Source organism: Alexandromys fortis, unplaced genomic scaffold (assembly GCF_014885135.2).
Source record: "Alexandromys fortis isolate MF-2015 unplaced genomic scaffold, M_Fortis_MF-2015_v1.1 scaffold_209, whole genome shotgun sequence".
In the NCBI taxonomy this organism is placed as follows: domain Eukaryota; kingdom Metazoa; phylum Chordata; class Mammalia; order Rodentia; family Cricetidae; genus Alexandromys; species Alexandromys fortis.
This window is the reverse complement of record NW_026068090.1, coordinates 1,995,098-2,014,052: the sequence shown is the minus strand read 5'-3', so window position 1 is coordinate 2,014,052 and position 18,955 is coordinate 1,995,098. Positions and strand designations below refer to the sequence as shown.

Here is an 18,955-nt window from a genome sequence, read left to right as displayed (position 1 = left end):
TTAATAAATAGATAAATTAAAAAAAAACAAGCAAAAAAAGAAATGGAGCTAATAATACATTTTATAGAGTTGGGGCAAAGATTACATCAGTAACATGATAGATTCTAAATTATATCTTTTTTCTTTTTTTTTAACAATTTTTTTATATTTTATTTATTTACTTATTGTGTATACAATATTCTGTCTGTGTGTATGTCTGCAGGCCAGAAGAGGGCACCAGACCTCATTACAGATGGTTGTGAGCCACCATGTGGTTGCTGGGAATTGAACTCAGGACCTCTGGGAGAGCAGGCAATGCTCTTAACCACTGAGCCATCTCTCCAGCCCTGGAAGAGCAGTCTTAACCTCTGAGCCATCTCTCCAGCCCTATATCTTTTTTCTTGTTCTCTCTTTTTTAATTTGAAAGACTAGAGAGTTTTTGGTTTGGTTTTTTAACGGCAGAAGTCTTTGCATTGAGGATACAATCGTCATTTTCACTTTTAAAAAGCGTGTGTGTGTGTGTGTGTGTGTGTGTATGTGTAATATGTAGAGGAGCGTGGCAGTGTAAGAGTATGTAAATATGTGAAGGTCACTTGTGGCATGGTCTCTTGTTTATCCTGTTGCACTGCGTACTCCCGCTGGCTGGCCCAAGAACTACCAAGCTTCCGGATAATCAGTCTCTTTTTTATTTTTATAGCTAGTGTGAATGAGATTGCTTTCTTGATTTCATTTCCAACAAGCCAACAAGTCTGTTACTGGTGTATAAAATGCACTACTAAATTTTTCATGTTGATTTTTGTATACTGAAATTTTTACTGAATTCATTTTTTAAATCTCTACTAGTCTTTTGGTATTTTTTTATTTATAATCACATCTGCAAACAGTGATTATTTGCCATTTCTGTTACTATTTGGACACCTTTTATTTCTACCTAATGTTATGAATAAGACCTCCAGTTCTGGGCCAGTGAGATGGGATAATGGGTGAAGGTACTCCATGCATCAAAGCATAAAGACTGAGTTTTATTCCTGTGGACCGCATGGCAGAATGAGAAACACTGACTCCTTAAAGTTGCTGTCTCTGACCTCCACTCACACACTCACTTTTTTTGTTTTAATTAAAAGGGGCTGGAGAACTAGTTTAGTGCTTAAAGAGCACTTACTGTACTTCCAGATGACCCCACTTTGATTCCCAGTATCCACATTGGTGGTTCCATGAGATCCGATAACCCTTTCTGGCCTCTCTTGACCTACACACAGGTGCACATGCTACATAGTGAGTCCCTGTCACTAAATAAACAAACAAACAAATAAATAAATAAAAGAAACATCGAAGGATGATACTGTAGTTTTCCTCTAAAGTTCATCTGAAATGGTAAAATAGAAACATGGCTGTCTGTGGTAAAATAGAAACATGGCTGTCTGTGGTAAAATAGAAACATGGCTGTCTGTGGTAAAAAAGAAACATGGTTGTCTGTGGTAAAATAGAAACATGGTTGTCTGTGGTAAAAAAGAAACATGGTTGTCTGTGGTAAAATAGAAACATGGTTGTCTGTGGTAAAATAGAAATATGGTTGTCTGTGGCGTAAAATCTCTTACAAGAAGCTGAATGTAGATGTCTGTCACTCAGCTCCCAGATTACATCCCTTGATTCTTTTCTTGAGAAATGGCACATCTCTAGATTGGTAAGTGACAACTTAGCTACTTCAGTTCTAAAGCAGATCAGGGAAAAATGAGGAATTTTCTTTGGAATCACAGGATAGCATATTAACAAAGATACATTTTTTTTGTTTGTTTGTTTGTTTCTCTGTGGTTTTGGAGCTTGTCCTAGAACTAGCTCTGTAGACCAGGCTGGTCTCGAACTCACAGAGATCCGCCTGCCTCTGCCTCCCAAGTGCTGGGATTAAAGGCGCGTGCCATCACCGCCCTGCGATTTGTTTGTTTTTCGAAACAGGGTTTCTCTGTAGTTTTAGAACCTGTCCTGGAACTCACTCTGTAGACCAGGCCTTGAACTCATAGAGATCCGCCTGCCTCTGCCTCCCCCAGTGCTGGGATTAAAGGCAGGCGTGTGACTTTTAAAACCAGCTTTCCACTATTAGTCAGAATATCAGTGAGCTGCTAAAATCTGCAGGGAGTAGTTAGGTGGGCACTTACACACTGCTAGTGCAAGTTGAGCTTGATTATCTTACTGGATGTATCGTGATGAAGTATGCAGTCCACTTTGTTGTCCTGGTCTGAGCCCCGTTTTTATAATTGCCATCTTGATAGGAAATAGAATCCATGTGAGATCCAAACCTCCCTGAGGGTGTTCCTAGACTGGGCTTGAGGTGGGAAGATGGACCCTGACTGTGGGTGGCATCTATTATCTGAATCCAGCTACCAGCATCACCTCTCTGCGTGCATGTGTGACCAGCTGCCTCATTCTCCTGCCAGGACCTCCCCACAGTGAAGGACTGTTGTTACACATAAATTGTGAGCCAGGGTAAACCCTGCCTTAAAGTATTTTTCTGAGATATGTTGTTAAAGCAAAGAGGAAAATAATTACACCTCCCGACTTAGGGCCTCTGTACTTAGTTGTTTGGGTTTTTGTTGTGGTTTGGTTTGGTATGGTTTTAATCTAAAAGACTTTTTCTACCACTGTCTACTTAGTTGGCACATAGTTTCCTTCAAACCTTTGGATATGGAACTTCTCAGTATATTTTACCCTAGTTATTGTTTAATATTTCAGTGACCTAACTCCAGTGCATTCTCTCTCTCTCTCTCTCTTTTTGTTTTTGTTTTTGTTTTTCAAAATAAAGTTTCTCTGTGTGGCCCTAGCTGTCCTGGAAATGACTCTGTAGACCAGTCTGGCCTGGAACTCTGCCTCCCAAATGCTAGAATTAAAGGTGCAACCTGCCAACTGCCCAGTTAATTCCAGTGTATTTTTTATATTCTTACCATTCCTGCTTTCTTTTATCCATACTCAGAATTTTGTTTTAATATTTTTCCAGTGCCTTTTCCAGCTCCTTTAGAATATAAGCCCCATGAGAGCAAACATGTTTGTTTTATGCATTGATACAGTTCTCTAATCCAGTGTTTGACACAGAGTAGATACTAAAGTGTATATTGATGGATGAACTTTGGGACTAGCCCTATGAAGCTGGTGAAGAGGCTCACACATGCACAAGGATTGGCAAAAGGTCTATGAGTTCTAGACTAGCTTGAGCTACAAAGGAAGATCCTATCACAAAACAAACAAACAACAACAACAACCCACCAACACTCTGGCAGCCATGTTTGAAAACTCAATATGTGAGAGATTGTGAAATTTCATAAGTTGAAATCAAAGGGAGAGAAAATCCTCTACCTTCAAAAGAAAGGCTGGAGCAGTAGAAACAAAATAGGCAAATTGTTGTAATGAGTCAGATAATATGGATATGCCCACAAACATTGCCTCTTGATTTTATTTCCTTTTTGATTAATTGACTAAGCATTTTGCCTGTATGTATATCTGTGCACTGCAGACAGAAGCCAGAGGGGGCACCTCAGGAACTAGAGCTGCAGGTAGTTGTTAGTTGCTCTGTGGTCCTGGAGAATGAACCCTCATCTTCTGAAAGAGCAGCCAGAGCTCTTAACTGCTGAGCCATCTCTCCAGCCTCAGATTTTACTTCTTTTAGCTGTTTAATTTTGTGAGCAGCAAAGAGGTTGAGTCAATTTAAATGATCGTGTTCTCCCTTTCACATTAAAGAACCAAGCAGCACTGTCAATGAAGGCTGGCCTGGCAGTCTGGCTGGCAGGGAGGGAGAAGAGGAGTGAGAGTTATTAAAAGTCTCAAATAAGATGCAAAAGACCCAAGATGTTCTGAGATCTGTAAAATGTGGTACCAATTTTTTGTGTTCAAATGATTTTAATTTAATTAGAGTGTACATTTAAAAATATACAAGTAAAAAGTTAACCTGGGGGGAAAAAAAACTCTTTGAAACATTTTTCAAAATTCTATTTATTTTTATGTAAATAGTTATTTTGCCTGCACTTATGCCTGGGCATCATGTGTATGCTTGGTCCCGATAGAGGCCAGAAGAGAAAGTCAGATTCCCTTGAAACTAGTTACAAATGGTTTGTGCTGCCATGTGACTGGCAGGAATTGAACCCAGATTCACTGACAGATATGCCAGTTCTCATAACTATTAAGCTATCTTTCCAGCCTAGACTCTGATTATTTCTTTAGAAATTAATTCTAGAAATAACTTTTTAAAAGTAGATTAGATTACTAGTGAGAACTAGAGGCTTGAAAGTTACCAGTGGTTACAAAGTTTCTATTTGAGATGGCAGAAATGTTTTAGGAACATACAGAAGACAATTGTGTTTAACGCTAGGAAAGTAATGAAGTGTTCTGAATTGCCCAAACAGTGTGAGATAATCTTCTCACCACTGTGACAAACTACTCAAAGAAATAACTTAAGTGGGATTTATTATAATTCATGGTTTCAAGGAATACAGACCCTTACAGCAGTGAAGGATGGTGTTTGGCATGATCTGTGAGGCAGCAGCTAGGACACCAAGATGGAGTGTAAAGCAGTTATAGTCCTCAAGGCCTGCCCCTCCTGGTGGCCTAGATCTCCTAGGTTCTGCCACCTCCCAGAACAGTGCTGACAGATGGCGACCAGGTGTCAGACTCTGGAGGGAATTAAACAAGTGGTTAAAATGGCAAATTTTATAGTTAGTACATTAGAGAATTTCAAAACAATAAGAGTGTCTAGGGTTGGCTAGATGGTTCAGTGGGTTAAAGGCACTTGCCACAGAAACCTGGTGACCTGAGTTTGATCCCTGGATTCCACATATAGCAGAAGGAGAACTGACTCCACCAAGTTATTCTCTAACTTCCATACATGTGCAGTGGTGTGAGTGTGCATGTACATGCATGCCCACCACATGCTGGTGTACACAAATACAATATTTTAAAGTAGAACTTATTCTTTTAAAAAAATAATATATTAAAAACTATCTGAGGGCTGATGAGATGGCTCAGTGGATAAAAGTGTGTGCCTTCATGTGTTCACTCACACAAAATAAATATGATAATAATAAAAGAAAACTGTATGAACAAAATAGGTACCAAAACTTATAAACTGAGACTGTGCTTTCGTTTCCTGGCCACCCAGACCCAAATAATCACACAAAACTACATTAATTGCAATACTGTTTAGCCAATGGCTCAGGTCACATCTTAAATTAACCTAGCTAGCTCTCACATCTTAAATTAACCCATTTCTGTTACTTTATATTTTACCACGAGGCTTGTGGTTTGTTACCTTGCAGCTTGCTTCTTAGGTGACTTCATGTTGTCTGCCTGATTCCATCATTCTCCCAGCAATCAGTTTAGTTTTCCCCCTACCTATATTCCTCCCTGCCATAGGCTAAAGCAGCTTCTTTATTAACCAATGGTAATAAAACATTCTTAGCATACAGAGAGGAATCCCACATCATCTCCCCTTTTCTGTCTAAATAAAAAGGAAAGTTTTAACTTTCACATGGTAAATTACATAAAACAAAACAGATATGAAGCAAGAATTACAGTCACAATATTTAATCTATATCTGGTAAAATTAAAGGAAATATTCTATTATCCATATTTTGTCTGTGAGTTTAAAGTTTCATATCTAATTTATCTTTTATCATAACTAAGAAAAAACTATAACTGTCTTCAACTCTATCAGAGACTCCAGAAGGATATATTACCTAAGTTAACAGGAAGTGCATTGTAAGCAACTTCTAAAACTCTAGAATTGATGGAGACATTTTGCTGCCTGGACAGTCACCCAAAGTTCTTTTGTAATGTTGGGACATCATTTTCAGCGTATAGTCCCATAGTATCTGGCAGATTTTTCCATGAAGCAGGAAATTTGAAAGATTGTTTTGCCTACATCGGCAGTTTGTCAGTCACTTTCTTCTGTGTCCTGCAGACTCTTTCATGAAGCAGAACCCTGAAGGACTGCCTCACCTTCTTTTGACAAGTTCAGCAGTCATTTTTCTGTGGGTCCTGAATGTCCAGTTCATACAGCGTACTGTCAAGCAGTCCAGACAAGGGCAATTTCTTGTCCAAATATCTAGCCTTGTCACATTAAATGCAAATTCCATAACAAATTTCTTTACTACCCATCAACCTCTCTGAAGTAATTTGTGTTGCTAGAAGCAGACATGTCATACTCCCAAGAAAAGTGTAAGTTTTTCAAATCTTTTAAGTGCCATATTCTGTAGGTCTTTGAAGTGTTGAAGATTATCTAGCTGAAATATATTTCTGTATATCTAGAAAACTTAACTAACATGACTACAAATTTGATTAGTATAAATGACTATTAATCTGTAATTTTTAATTATATATTACATTTTTAAAAGATTTATTTATTATGTGTACAGTATTCTCAGTATTTTGTCTGCATATATGCCTGCAGGCCAGAAGAGGGCACCAGATCTCATTACAGATGCGGTTGCTGGGAATTGAACTCGGGACTTTTGGAAGAGTGGGCAGTGCTCTTAACCACTGAGCCATCTCTCCAGCCCCCTATATATTACATTTTTTAAATGAGCTGTATAAACATAATACCTTAAACAAGGGTAGAAATATACATATAACAAAATGACCTTAAATTTGTATCAAAAAACCAAAGTTCATGCCAACATAAAGTATTCATTTTTATATCATATACCAAAAATTGTTAGTGCTGAAGAAGTTACCTTTTGGGGAAGAAAGTAGTGGTGTGTCAGGAATGTACTGGTAAGTTTATATATTTTATTGTATGAATGTTAATATTGTTTCTACCATTCTGCAGTGCAGAGACAGACATATTGCATGTATTGCTTATAAAAAATAAGGTTGCACTATTTGGTGACTTTTCTCTTAGAAGTTTGAAAGCTGTTCATTTATACCGTCAGAAATAGTCCATGAAGCCGGGCGGTGCCGCACACCTTCAACCCCAGCACTCGGGAGGCAGAGGCAGGCGGATCTCTGTGAGTTCGAGGCCAGCCTGGTCTACAAGAGCTAGTTCCAGGACAGGCTCCAAAGCTACAGAGAAACCCTGTCTCGGGGAGAAAGGAAGGAAGGAAGAAGAGAGAGAGAGAGAGAGAGAGAGAGAGAGAGGGAGGGAGGGAGGGAGGGAGGGAGGGAGGGAGGGAGGGAGGGAGGGAGAGAGAGAGAGAGAGAGAGAGAGAGAGGGAGGGAGGGAGGGAGGGAGGGAGGGAGGGAGGGAGGGAGGGAGGGAGGGAGGGAGAGAGTGAGTCTGTGAAGAGACTGAAAGCCAAGCCTCCCTAGTCCCCTTGCCTAACTAAGTGAGGCTTTTCTTCTGTGTCTTTGTAGGTTACCCCACAGCCTACCCAGCAGCTGCCCCTGCCTACAATCCCAGCCTGTACCCGACCAATAGCCCCAGTTATGCTCCAGGTAAGCAATGGGTGGGAGCAGCAGGGACGAAGAGGTGGAAGTAGGCCTTCATTGGTAAAAACAAATCCACCAGTTGGTCCTTCTCTTGAGACTGCCTGGAGTCAGCCAGTTCTGGCTTGATTCTCTTTGGAATCCCCTCTGGGAACTGGGGCAGAACAACCTTGGGGTGGGAGTGGGAGCAGAACCTCCTTCATTCTCCTGGGACTTAAGGGTGGTCCTTCTCTCCTATGCTGGACTATATGAGACATGCACCACCCCTTGAAACTGCTTCATCTCTCTCAAGCAATGTCCAAATTAATTTTTTGTTCAGTCTTGCCTGAGGCTGCCATTGGGAATCATTCTCATGTTCCCTCCCTCCCTCCCTCCCTCCCTCCCTCCCTCCACTCATTCCCCTTCCTACTCCTTCCCTCCCTTTCCTTCTGGGGTATAAATTTGGAATAGAGTGATAGACTTGCCACCAGAGTAAAGAGCCTTTTTACAGGCTAAGACAATTTACTTGTTTTCCAGAAATAGAAGACATAGAACACTTCTTGAACAGAGAGATTAAAATGGGTTTGAAATACTGAAGATGATGCTAGGTATGATGGCATACACTTGTAATCCCTGCACCTGGAGGCTGAGGCCAGCTTGAGTTCAGAAAGAGAGAGAGAGAGAGAGAGAGAGAGAGAGAGAGAGAGAGAGAGAGAGAGAGGCCAAAGAAAGAAAATATTGCACCACTAATGTTGCTCCTGGGCTCAGTCAGTGCTCAACACTCATGGTCAGGAAAGGGAATGGGTTCTACGGTTTGAAGTCCTGGGTTTGAATCCTGATTAGTCTTCTCCATAGGTGTACAGCCTTGGATAAGTCACTGTTCCAAAATTCACGTGTAACCATTTACCTCAGGGTTACAGATGACTTTACATAAATTCTTTATTCACTCACTAAGCATTTGTTGTATGTCCTCTATTCTGGGATAGAAAAAGTAAAAGTTGGGGCTGGAGAGATGGCTTGGTGGTTAAGAGCACTGACTACTCTTCCAGAGGACCCAGGTTCAATTCCCAGTACCCACATGGCAGCTCACAACTATCTACAAATCCAGTTCCAGGGGATCTGAGACCTTCACACCAATGCACATAAAATAAAGTTAAATAAATCATAAAAAATTCTTTAAAAAAAAAGAAAAAGTTGTCATCTTTGCCTAAAGGAGCTAATTAATTTTGGATCATGGCATATTAATAAATAAATTGTGCTACAGCACAGAAAGTAATGTAAAAAGAACACAGATTAGAGCAGAGGTAGAACCACAGTCTACCTTGAGGTGATAGTGATAGTAGAGACTTGAGGTAGAAGTAGGAGGGGCCTTTGGAAACACCAGGGAGGAGGACACATTACTGGGCAGAGCGTGCTTGGAAAGGCAAGGTGGAGGTGTGGAGCCTGACTGCTAAGCCTAGAACTAGTAGGTTTGGTTGACACATAGACTGAGAAGGACTGGATGAATCTGAGCTACAGACTACAAGGAACAGATTTGGAAAGACATTAAATGCTACATCCTCCCTCCTCCAATTTCAGTGAATATTATGGAGTTGAAAAGCCCTCAAGAATTCTTTAATTCTGGGCTGGAGAGATGACTCAGCAGTTGGGAGAATTGACTGTTCTTCTAGAGGACCCGAATTCAATTCCCAGTACCCACATGGCAGCTCACAACTGTCTGTAACTGACACCCTCACACAGACATTCATCCACACACAGTGCACATAAATTAAAAATGAATGAATTATTTTTTAAAAAAGAATTCTTTAATTTAGTCTCTTGTGGCTGTAGTCAGGGCGGTGGTGAAACTGGAAGGCGGAGTGCAGTGAAGCAAGAGAGGAGAGGTGATGTATAGCATGGAAGGAGCAAGTACTAAACAAGTCACAGATGCAGAACAGCACAGAACTAGTCCTCCCAGCCGCTGGCAAGCAGGGCTCCTGTGTTCAGTTCCCTTCCTTGTTTGGGAAATTGAGTGACAGGAGGAGGTAGAGTGCCGCAGTGGGGGAGCAGCTCAGGCTAGCACCCATTTCATTCAGGCTCCAAGCCCTAGCAGTGCACTAATTTCTCACAGTATTCTGGTGAGAGATTTTAGAATTATTTAAGGGGCAATTTGTCATGTAATTGGCAAGAATAAAATACTGCTGTTAAAGGTGTAGTAGTGCACGCCTTTATCCCAGCATTTGGGAACAGAAGCAAATGGGTCTCTATGAGTGAGTTCCAGGCCAGCCTGGTCTATATAGTAAGTTCTGGGCCCAGTAGGGCTATATAATGAGACCCTTAAAAAAGGTAAAGAAAGGAGAGGAAGAGGGAGAGGAAGAGAGAGAGAGAGAGAGAGAGAGAGAGAACTAAAACAAAAAAACTACGATTAATTCTATGTTTCCTTTGTGTTAGCAGTAATTTGAAGCTCTTTATGGATATTAGCTTGTTTTTTATATTACAACATACTGAGTACTTTTCCCCCCACAATTTCCAATTGGGAAAACAAGCTTAAAGAAGTTCGGCAACTAGAACCACATTCTGGTTAACTGTCTGTCGCTGCTGAGGCAGTGGGCAGCACTGAGGTGTTAGATAGGAGCTCCCAGCCTGGAGAAGGCAGCAGTGCAGAGAGGAGTTTGAAATTGTTTCTGTTTTTTTGTTTTGTTTTTGTTGTTGTTTGGTGATGGTGATGGTGAGTTATTTGTTTATTTGTTTTTCAAGGCAGGGTTTCTCTAGCTTTGGAGCCTGTCCTGGAACTCACAGAGATCCACCTGCCTTTGCCTCCCGAGTGCTGGGATTAAAGGCGCGCACCATCACTGCTGGGCTCTGAGATTATTAAAACCATGAAGAGCCTGGAAAGCTGCTGCGTAGGTAGAGTGTTACGTTTCAAATAGTCAAGTTAAAAAACAAAACAAAAAGCCGATATTCAACCTGATTAATGTTTTAAAAAGTCAACATCTTTTAATCTATGATTAAGCCAGACCATTTGCTCAGAAACCAAAATACACAATAAAGGATGGCACTGGTGCATTGTGTTAGCGAGCCCCACACCGGCCGGGCATAGTGACACACACTGTTAGCCTTACACTTCGGAGTTGAAGACAGGACGATCAAGAGTAGGCCATTCTTACTGCAAAATCAGTATGGAAGGGAAGGAAAAAAGAGGTATCAGACTGAATTAACTGTTTCAGATGTTTGTGTGACTGGGGGGGGGGGGGGGGGACCTCTCCCTTTTGAGACACACACACACTCATGCTCACACACTCATAGCTGGGTCTATTTCATATTTTGTGGCTGACCTCTACCTTCACAGGTCTGACTATTGGGGGTGAAGCTCTTGCCATAAAGGCTCAAGGTTTGAGGGAAATTTATAGGTGACTCTCAGCTTCTTGCCAGAGCTGGCCGTTTGTGATGCAGTGAAGTGCCTCTAAGGAGCAGCCATGAAAGTTTAAATTTCCTTCAGTTACTTCAAGGAGACTAAGAAATTGCTCAGAGAGAGCTATTTCTAGCAGCTCTGTGCTCCCTTAAGTTAATACAGGGGAAAGCTCATTCTTCCATTGGTTCTGAAAGCCCTGTGGGTACCTGGGCTTCTTCCCAAGTGCTTACCAACTCCAGGGACTGTATTTAGATACTTAACTTTGCAGAAGGCAAAAGCTGGCCACGACTTTTTTTTTAGAATTCAGGGAGCAAACGGCTTATCATAAAAATGATAATGTAATTTGAAAGTGAAAAAATAAATAGAAAACTAATGTCAAAACTCTCTCATAAGAAGCATGTTCTCAGCCAGGCGGTGGTGGCCCACGTTTTTTAATCCCAGCACTTGGTGTCTGAGTTCGAGGCCAGCCTGGTCTACAAGAGCTAATTCCAGAACAGCCAGGACTGTTAGACATAGAAACCCTGTCTCAGAAAACAAAGAAACAAGCCTCCCAGCACTCGGCAGGTGAATCTCTGTGAGTTTGAGGCCAGCTTGGTCTACAGAGTGAGTTCCAGGACAGTTAGGACTGTTACACAGAGAAACCCTGTCTCAAAAACCAAAAGGAAGAAAAGGGAGGGAGGGAGGGAGGGAGGGAGGGAGNAGAAGAGGAAGGAAGAAGGGGAGGGAGGGGGGGGAGGGAGGGAGGGAGGGAGAGGAAAAACAAAAACACATGTTCTCATCTCTTTTTTTTTAAGATTTATTTATTTATTATGTATACAACATTCTGCCTTCATGTATGCCCGCACGCCAGAGGAGGGCGCCAGATCTCAGTACAGATGGTTGTGAGCCACCATGCGGTTGCTGGGAATTGAACTCAGGACCTCTGGAAGAGCAGCCAGTGCTCTTAACCTCTGAGCCATCTCTCCAGCCCCCTGTTCTCGTCTCTTGTCTCCCACTGAAGTATGCATATAGTTTTCCCATTCCCATTTTAGATATTCCAAATTTGGGGGAAAGTAGAGGAAAATAATCTGTTTCTAAACACCTGTACAAGTTACAAGTGTGCCTTTTTACCTTTGTCTTGTAAGCTAGAGTTTCTTGCCTCCAGATTAGCTCAGAGAATATTAAGTAACTTACAGAATTAGATTTAAAATGCCATGGATTTGGGGCCAGAGAGATAACTTAGCAGTTAAGAGTGCTGGCTGCCCTTCCAGAGGTCCTGAGTTCATTTCCCAGCAACCACCTAGTGATACACACCCATCTACAATGGGATCTGCTGCCCTCTTCTGGCATGCAAGCAAACATGCAGACAGAGCACTTATACCACCCCCCAAAATGCCATGGATCTGAGATTCAAACCCATTTGTCTGATCCTATAGCCATGTTCCTTCTACAGCATAACACTGTCCTAGATAGAATATCTCTATACTGAGCCTGGTTCTCTGAGAGGCCTGTGATGGCCATGATTTTTTTGAAGTGGTCTTAAGATGAACAAGCAAAGAATAGGAACTTTTCGGTTACTTCTCTGAAAGATCCTGTGGCACCCAAGGAGGTGCTTCTCTGCAGCTGATGAACTTTCCTGGATGGCAAGTCTGTCACCCTTTCCAGGGGGAGGTATTTCCCTTTTTCTCCATTCACTGCTTCTTATGCAGCTGGGGGAAACTGCTGTCTTGAAACAAGTCTGTTATATAACTGCAGTATGTACAACTTTGCACAGTTCCTAGTGGTAATTTCAACTAACATTTCTGTCCAACAGAGTTTCAGTTCCTGCATTCAGCTTATGGTAGGAGAGCTATTTTTCCTCATCTGTATTATGGCCTATGAATGTGTTATCTTGTAACAATGATGGATTCCCTGTCCTTTCCTCCCCAAATCCCACCTCCTAGGCTTGGGCTCCCCCAGGTGGCTCAGCAGCAGTTCCTATAGCATGCAGGAACATGTCTGATGGTGCAAAATCATGGGTTGGAGACACACATGAACCATTCCCATGGGGCTATAATGAAGGATCATGGCACTAAAAGGCATCGCACACCTTAACCTGACTGCCTGATTCAAACAAATGAATGAAAATTCTAGGGTCTGTGTGTGGCTCCTCTTTTGGCTTTTTGATAGGCTCTGAGGAGCCCCTTGATTATGACTATTATGAATAATACAAAATACAGTCAGATGGCCCCAGGCTCAGATTTTCCATCTCTGTTAGCAGTCTGACATGTTTGAAGACCTGGTTGACCTTAGATACACTCTGTTGCCTTCATCCTCATTTTCGGAGCATTTTTCTGGATGATGAAAGGTATGGGTCAAGTGTGCCAGTGGGTGAGAGATCTGAGTTGAGTTCTCTGGGCAGTGTGGACTCCAGGACCAAGGCACCACGGGAACTTCTGGGCACCTGTGAGGGTCCCAACAGTGTAACTTGACTAGGTCCTTCTTGTAGACAGTAAGGGACCATGGGAGAGACTTGCCACTTTTACCACACTCATGATGTTTTTGTGAAGTCTTTGAATGTTTTCCCAACTTTTAATCTTGCTGTAGAAAAGTGAAATTTTTACACATGCTACATCTTTCAGAAGATGAGCTATGAAATTTCTTTTCACTACTGCTGTGGGCTGTGTGATCTTGAGCAACTTACTAATGTCCCCAGGCCATAAAGTTTTTCATATCAAATGATCTCAATGTTCTTTTAAATGCTAACATACCATCCTCTTGTAATTTTTATTATTTCAATAGTGCTAGCTACAGAACTGTTTCACTTACCACTTATAAGAGGCTGGGGTTTTTTTGGTTTTGTTTGTTTGTTTGTTTGCTGCAGAATATATGAACTCGAACAACTCTAAAATGCTAGAGAAGGCTGCATGCTACTCCTGCTTCCAATTAAAGCAGTGATTCTCAACCTGTTTGATTCCTAACAGTAAAATTACAGTTATAAGTAGCAACAAGAGTAATTTTATGGTTGGGGGTCACCACAACATGAGGAACTGTATTAGAGGGTTGCAGCAGTAGAAAGGTTGAGAACATCGAGTGTGAATGGAGAACTTCACACAGTTCTACGCCAGGCCTTCCGGGAACTGAGATAGTCAACTGTGTGGGATGATGCGGTCAGAGTGCACAGAGGCAAAGACTTCATGGTGACCTGTGAGCCAGAAGAACTGGTAGAGTGGACAGACCTCGGAGAAACAAAGTCCTCGGCGAACTCTGGGAATGAGAAGAGTTGTGCAGGTAGTGTGGGCTGGAGAGTGAGATAAAGATTAGAGAGCCGAGACAGATGTGTCAGTCAGGGAGAAGACTGGTCAAGAAGTAGCCCACCCCCAGTGAGCTACTTCTCCCAAAACTCTGCCACCTAAAGGTTCCACAACCTTCCAAAATGGCACCTCCAACCAGAGACCAAGTGCTTAAACTTAGGAGCCAATGGAGAATATTTCAGTTCAGACCACAAGAGAGCGTCAGTATTAGGTCAGGGGAGTAGTGAATGCAGTGGAGCCTGCAGCCTGTAGGCAACAGAGAACCATGAAATGTTTCTAAATTTATTTAGAGTTTTAGACCAGTATGGCTTGGAGATTTAGAAGGGACAAGTTAAAACAAACAGAACCAAAGCATTAAGAAGCAGTGGGAGTGGCTGAGATCAAAGATAATTAGAGTTTGAACTGGAGTTGGCCACAACTGTAGGGATGGAAGCACACAGCTACCAGAACTAGAAACCGTTAAAACTGATGATCTGTCTGTCAGTCCTGTGAAGCGGCCAGGGAGTGATTAGTTCTCCATTTACAGCACAACAGAACTGACAACCCAGTGACTTGCCCAAGGTCACACAGCCAATAAATGGCAGAGCCCAGGCTGGATCTCAGCTTTCCTGACTCAGCACATGGTTCAGGATGATGGTCCCTTGCTGCCTCTCTTTGTGAATGTGCTTAACAGACTGTTCTAGTGTCAAAGGACGTGAGGGTCTCATATCCAAGAAGTGAACAACTCAGCAGCTAATGTGGGAGCCTGCTGTGACAGGGGTCGTAGCCCTCCACGTGGTTTGGTTTTCCCCTTTCTGTTCTTTTTACACATAAAGTACATAAAGTCTTAAGTGAACAGCTTAATAATGTTTTCATATGTGATACATCTGTACTCAACTATTGCTTAATTCAAAGAATAAAACATTTTTAAGAAGTAGTTCCTCTTCGGCATCCCAAAACAGGTCTGCCTGATGGGGAGCTCTGTCTATAGCCATGCTGCTAAAAGCTTCATACGATTGGGATTGGTTTCATGGAGCAGCTGAGCTCTGCATTGCTGCCACCATCAGAAGGATTCCTGTAGAGCTGAACAGAGAAACCGGATCATACAGTCAATGAAGAGGTTTAATTGACTGCTAAAAGATCATTTTCATTCTGTCTTCACATGTATCTGATTATTTAAATTATTGACTATTCTAGCATAAGGGAAAGACACAACTGGATGTGGTGGAGCAGTCTTAACCCCAGACCCAAGGAGGCAGAGGCAGGTGGATCTCTCAGTTCCAGAAGAGCCAGGACTAATACACAAGAACCCCTGTCTCAAAAAACAAACAAACAAAAAGAAAAGACACAGAAAATTCTGTTTGCTTCCAGTATCTAATAAAACCTGAAGAAACTTCCCCTTTATTTGAAAAATGTAAAGTTTGGCGTAAGTGATCACTTAGGAAAGACAATCAGTGGCACTTGCTTCTTCCCCGGTTAAGCTGCAGCATTATTTTACTGTGACATGCTGTCTTGTTCACTCCCTGGTTGATGTGTGGCTGAGTTGTATCCCCAGTCAACAGTAAGTACCTTGTGTGCAGTGACGTAACCCAGGCGTGTTCCTATCCACCATGGCACTCCCCTCAGTGCTGAGTACAGTTAGGCCTCAGTATTCTGTGGCTAATTTTGATTTAACTTCAGTTGTCACACAGTCCTTCAGGCAATTGTCAGACTTTTGGCTTATAATGAAAAGTGTAAGTATGCCCTCACTCAGAAGAAGGAAAAAAAGCCAAAAATAGAACAAATCAGGACCCAGGACTTCTAAATTTTCCAAATTCTTATGACCAAATTTAGACCTCTTGGTCCTTGGTAGAGCCTCACTGAGATCTTAGGGCATGGAACTGCTCTATTTGACTTCTCAGAGCTACACATTTGACACAGCAGGGAATTGTTTGAGGATAGTTGTGGCCGTCCAGCCACATGGAATGTCAATCCCTGAATTTGGAGACATTGTGAGAAGATTTTGACACTAATTGGGTCCTTCCACCTTCTGGACAAAAACACTGAAGATGTTTATTTAAAGTAGATTCCCTCCTCCTGCAGGGGCTACACACCTGTGTCTGGCTGTCTAGTAAGGACTCTGGGCTCTACATGGAATTGTGTTGTCTCCATTTATTTCTCTTGCCAGATTCTCCTTTTAGTGTCACTCCCCTGCCCATGATTTCCTCCTCATTCCTCAGCATTTGCTATGTATGTTGCGGGCCATTAATGCAAGCACAGTCAGCCTATGCAGCTACGTTCTGATTCTAGTTCAGAAAAAAAAAAAAAAAACAGCAAAATCCACAGCCTTCTCTAGCCATTATAATTCTGTGATAGAAAGAATAGAGATGTTAGTTGGAAACCAGGCCACAAAGGCATTGCAGAATCTCTCCGGAGGTAGCAGATCCTGTAGGAATCAATGTGACCAGCAGACTTTCTTCTTATGCTTCCCTGTCTTTCCTTAACCCTTTATTAAATATTTCAAGTTTATCTGATTGTTGCCAGTCCAGCCCCACTTCTGTTAACATACTTAACAATCTGTTAGCACTGTGTCTAAGACTCCCAAGATCTTATTAGATTGTAAAAGATGTTATAAAGAAAGAAATTAATCCTTTTTTAACTATAAGATAGAAATTTAGATAAAGCGTCTCCTCTGGTATTTAAAAGAATAGTTTTCTTTTTTCCTTTCCTTCTTTTCTTCTTCCTTCCTTCCTTTTTTTTTTTAAGGCATTTCTCTCCTATTTCCTCTTTCCCTCAGGATACCATGATGGTAGTAAGTTTTTTTTTAAGACATTCCCCACATCTAGAACACTTAATGAAATTTCTTAAGTTGAGCTTTCCTGGGAAGTCTCTACAGATTTTAAACTAATTCTATAATATACCTACCCCAAGTTTGACACTTTCATAATGGCCATCAGATTTCCAGACGTATGCACAAGGTGTCCATCTGCCCCTGGCTAATGTGCAGCAGGGGTTGGCAAGGGGTGCAGCTGTGGTCCCAGCTCCTCACAGCTGTTAGAGGGGTGCCATCCCAAGGCTCATGTACAATGGTAGTTACTTGGAAGCAATTCACAACTTTTTTTTTTTTTTTTTTTTTTTTTTTTTTTTTTTTAAGACAGAGTTTCACTGCATAGCGCAGACTGACCTCTGCCTCCCAAGTACTTGGATTAAAGGACTGTGCCACCATACCTGGTGCAACCCACAACGTATTAACCTTACCTCCAGACGAGATTTCAGACCAGAGGGATTTTTTAAGACTCACTTAATTTGGCCCAGTACAGTGTCTTCATGTTAATGAGGAAGTAGTAGAGGAATACACCACAGTTTAGGTCAGATGGAAAAGTCCTGTTTCTCAGTTTTTAAGGAGGTCCTTTAGAAGCTCAGTTCAGCACTTCTCCCACCCGCTCCCCATCTCAAGAAGGCTGAATCATTGTGTGTCTGAGCAGGCTCCTTGAGTTATGTTTCTGTCTGGCACAAGACCCTTGCTTTTGTGTCTGTAATTGGTGGTGCCCACTTCATACTCTGCCTAATGCCATTTTTGTGTCTTCCCCAAGCCACTCTGCTGATGAAACAGGCCTGGCCACAGAGCTCATCGTCCTGCGGCACTGAAGGCACCTTCCACCTCCCAGTGGACACTGGGGCCGAGAACCGAACTTACCAAGCCTCCTCTGCGGCTTTCAGTAAATACAGCCTGTCTCCTCCTCTCCTTGCTCCCCTGGGTCGGGACTGATTTGTTCCTTAGGAAGAAAGGAAAGGGATTGGGGGGGGGGGGGTTGTTGTTGTTTTTGTTTGTTTGTTTGTTTGTTTTATTTTGGTGGGGTTGAGACAGGGTTTCTCTGTAGCTTTGGAGCCTGTCCTGGAACTTGCTCTTGTAGACCAGGCTGGCCTTGAACTCACAGAGATCTGCCTGCCTTTGCCTCCCAAGTGCTGGGATTAAAGGCGTGCACAACCACCACCAGTCAGGAAAGGGAATTTTTAAAATGACATTTTTAGTATAAACGCTGTTTTAAGAGGTTCTTTTAGTCATGCAAAAAAAAAAAATGGCTTTTGTCATTCAAGAATGATGATCATCTGGGATCATGCCTTCGGGATATCCACAGCAGTGAGGGAGGAGTGTGCCTGGGTCAAGAATTTGGGTTTGTGAAAGACAATGACTTCATTTTAGGGGAAGGATCAAGGCACAATTGAAGGCTTTGTGTGTCTTTTCCTACCCACAGGATTTCTGACCTTAGCACTGTTGGCATCTGGGACACAGGAGTTTTTTCCTATGCTTGGTAGGATGTTTAGCAGTGACTGTAACTTCTCTCTGTTAGATCATTGTCATGGGGCTGGAGGGATGGCTCAGAGGTTAAGAGCATTGCCTGCTCTCCCAGAGGTCCTGAGTTCAATTCCCAGCAACCACATGGTGGCTCACAACCATCTGTAATGAGGTCTGGTGCCCTCTTCTGGCTGCAGACATGCACACAGACAGAATATTGTAAAATAAATAAATAAATAAATAAATAAATAATCATTGTCACTACCAAAAATGTCTCCACATAGGGCTCAGTATTCCTCACTGCCCTAGTTCATGCACACTTTGGGAACATGGTATGACATGGACAGACACCAGTAGCCACATTGGTCATGTTCAGCCTGAGGCTGACTAATGTGGTCACCTTTCCAGCTGATGGTAACACAGATGATTTAGAAATCCTGAATGGAAGAACTTGTGCCTGTGGCAGCTGTTGGGCATTGGAATGACTGGCTTTGGATGTGATGAGCTGATGAGCGCTGGTTTCTTTTTTTGTTCCTTTTCTGTGGGTTTTCTTATCATCTTTTCTTATAGGGGAGTGGAGGAGCTAAAATGTGCTGGGGATCAAACCCAGGACTTTGCACATTCCACCCCAGTGCTGTACTTTTTTTTTTTTTTTTTTTTTTTTTTTTTTTTTTT

The 18,955-nt window shown here is 42.1% G+C and overlaps 1 protein-coding gene across 7 annotated transcripts in view; it reads left to right on the top strand.

The window, feature by feature from the left end:
- Positions 1-18,955, top strand: part of Fam168a (family with sequence similarity 168 member A) — a 134,136-nt gene that overhangs the window by 100,107 nt on the left and 15,074 nt on the right. The window contains exons 3-6 of one of the 7 annotated variants that reach the window (XM_050122682.1): positions 6,891-6,965; positions 7,312-7,392; positions 12,546-12,572; positions 17,577-17,702. In XM_050122682.1, the coding sequence (XP_049978639.1) occupies positions 6,891-6,965; positions 7,312-7,392; positions 12,546-12,572; positions 17,577-17,702 (309 nt within the window). Of the gene's footprint in view, positions 1-6,859; positions 6,966-7,311; positions 7,393-7,899; positions 7,971-12,545; positions 12,573-17,576; positions 17,703-18,955 lie in introns of those variants that run through there. The other 6 variants (XM_050122683.1, XM_050122688.1, XM_050122684.1 and 3 more) reach the window with 6 other exon arrangements.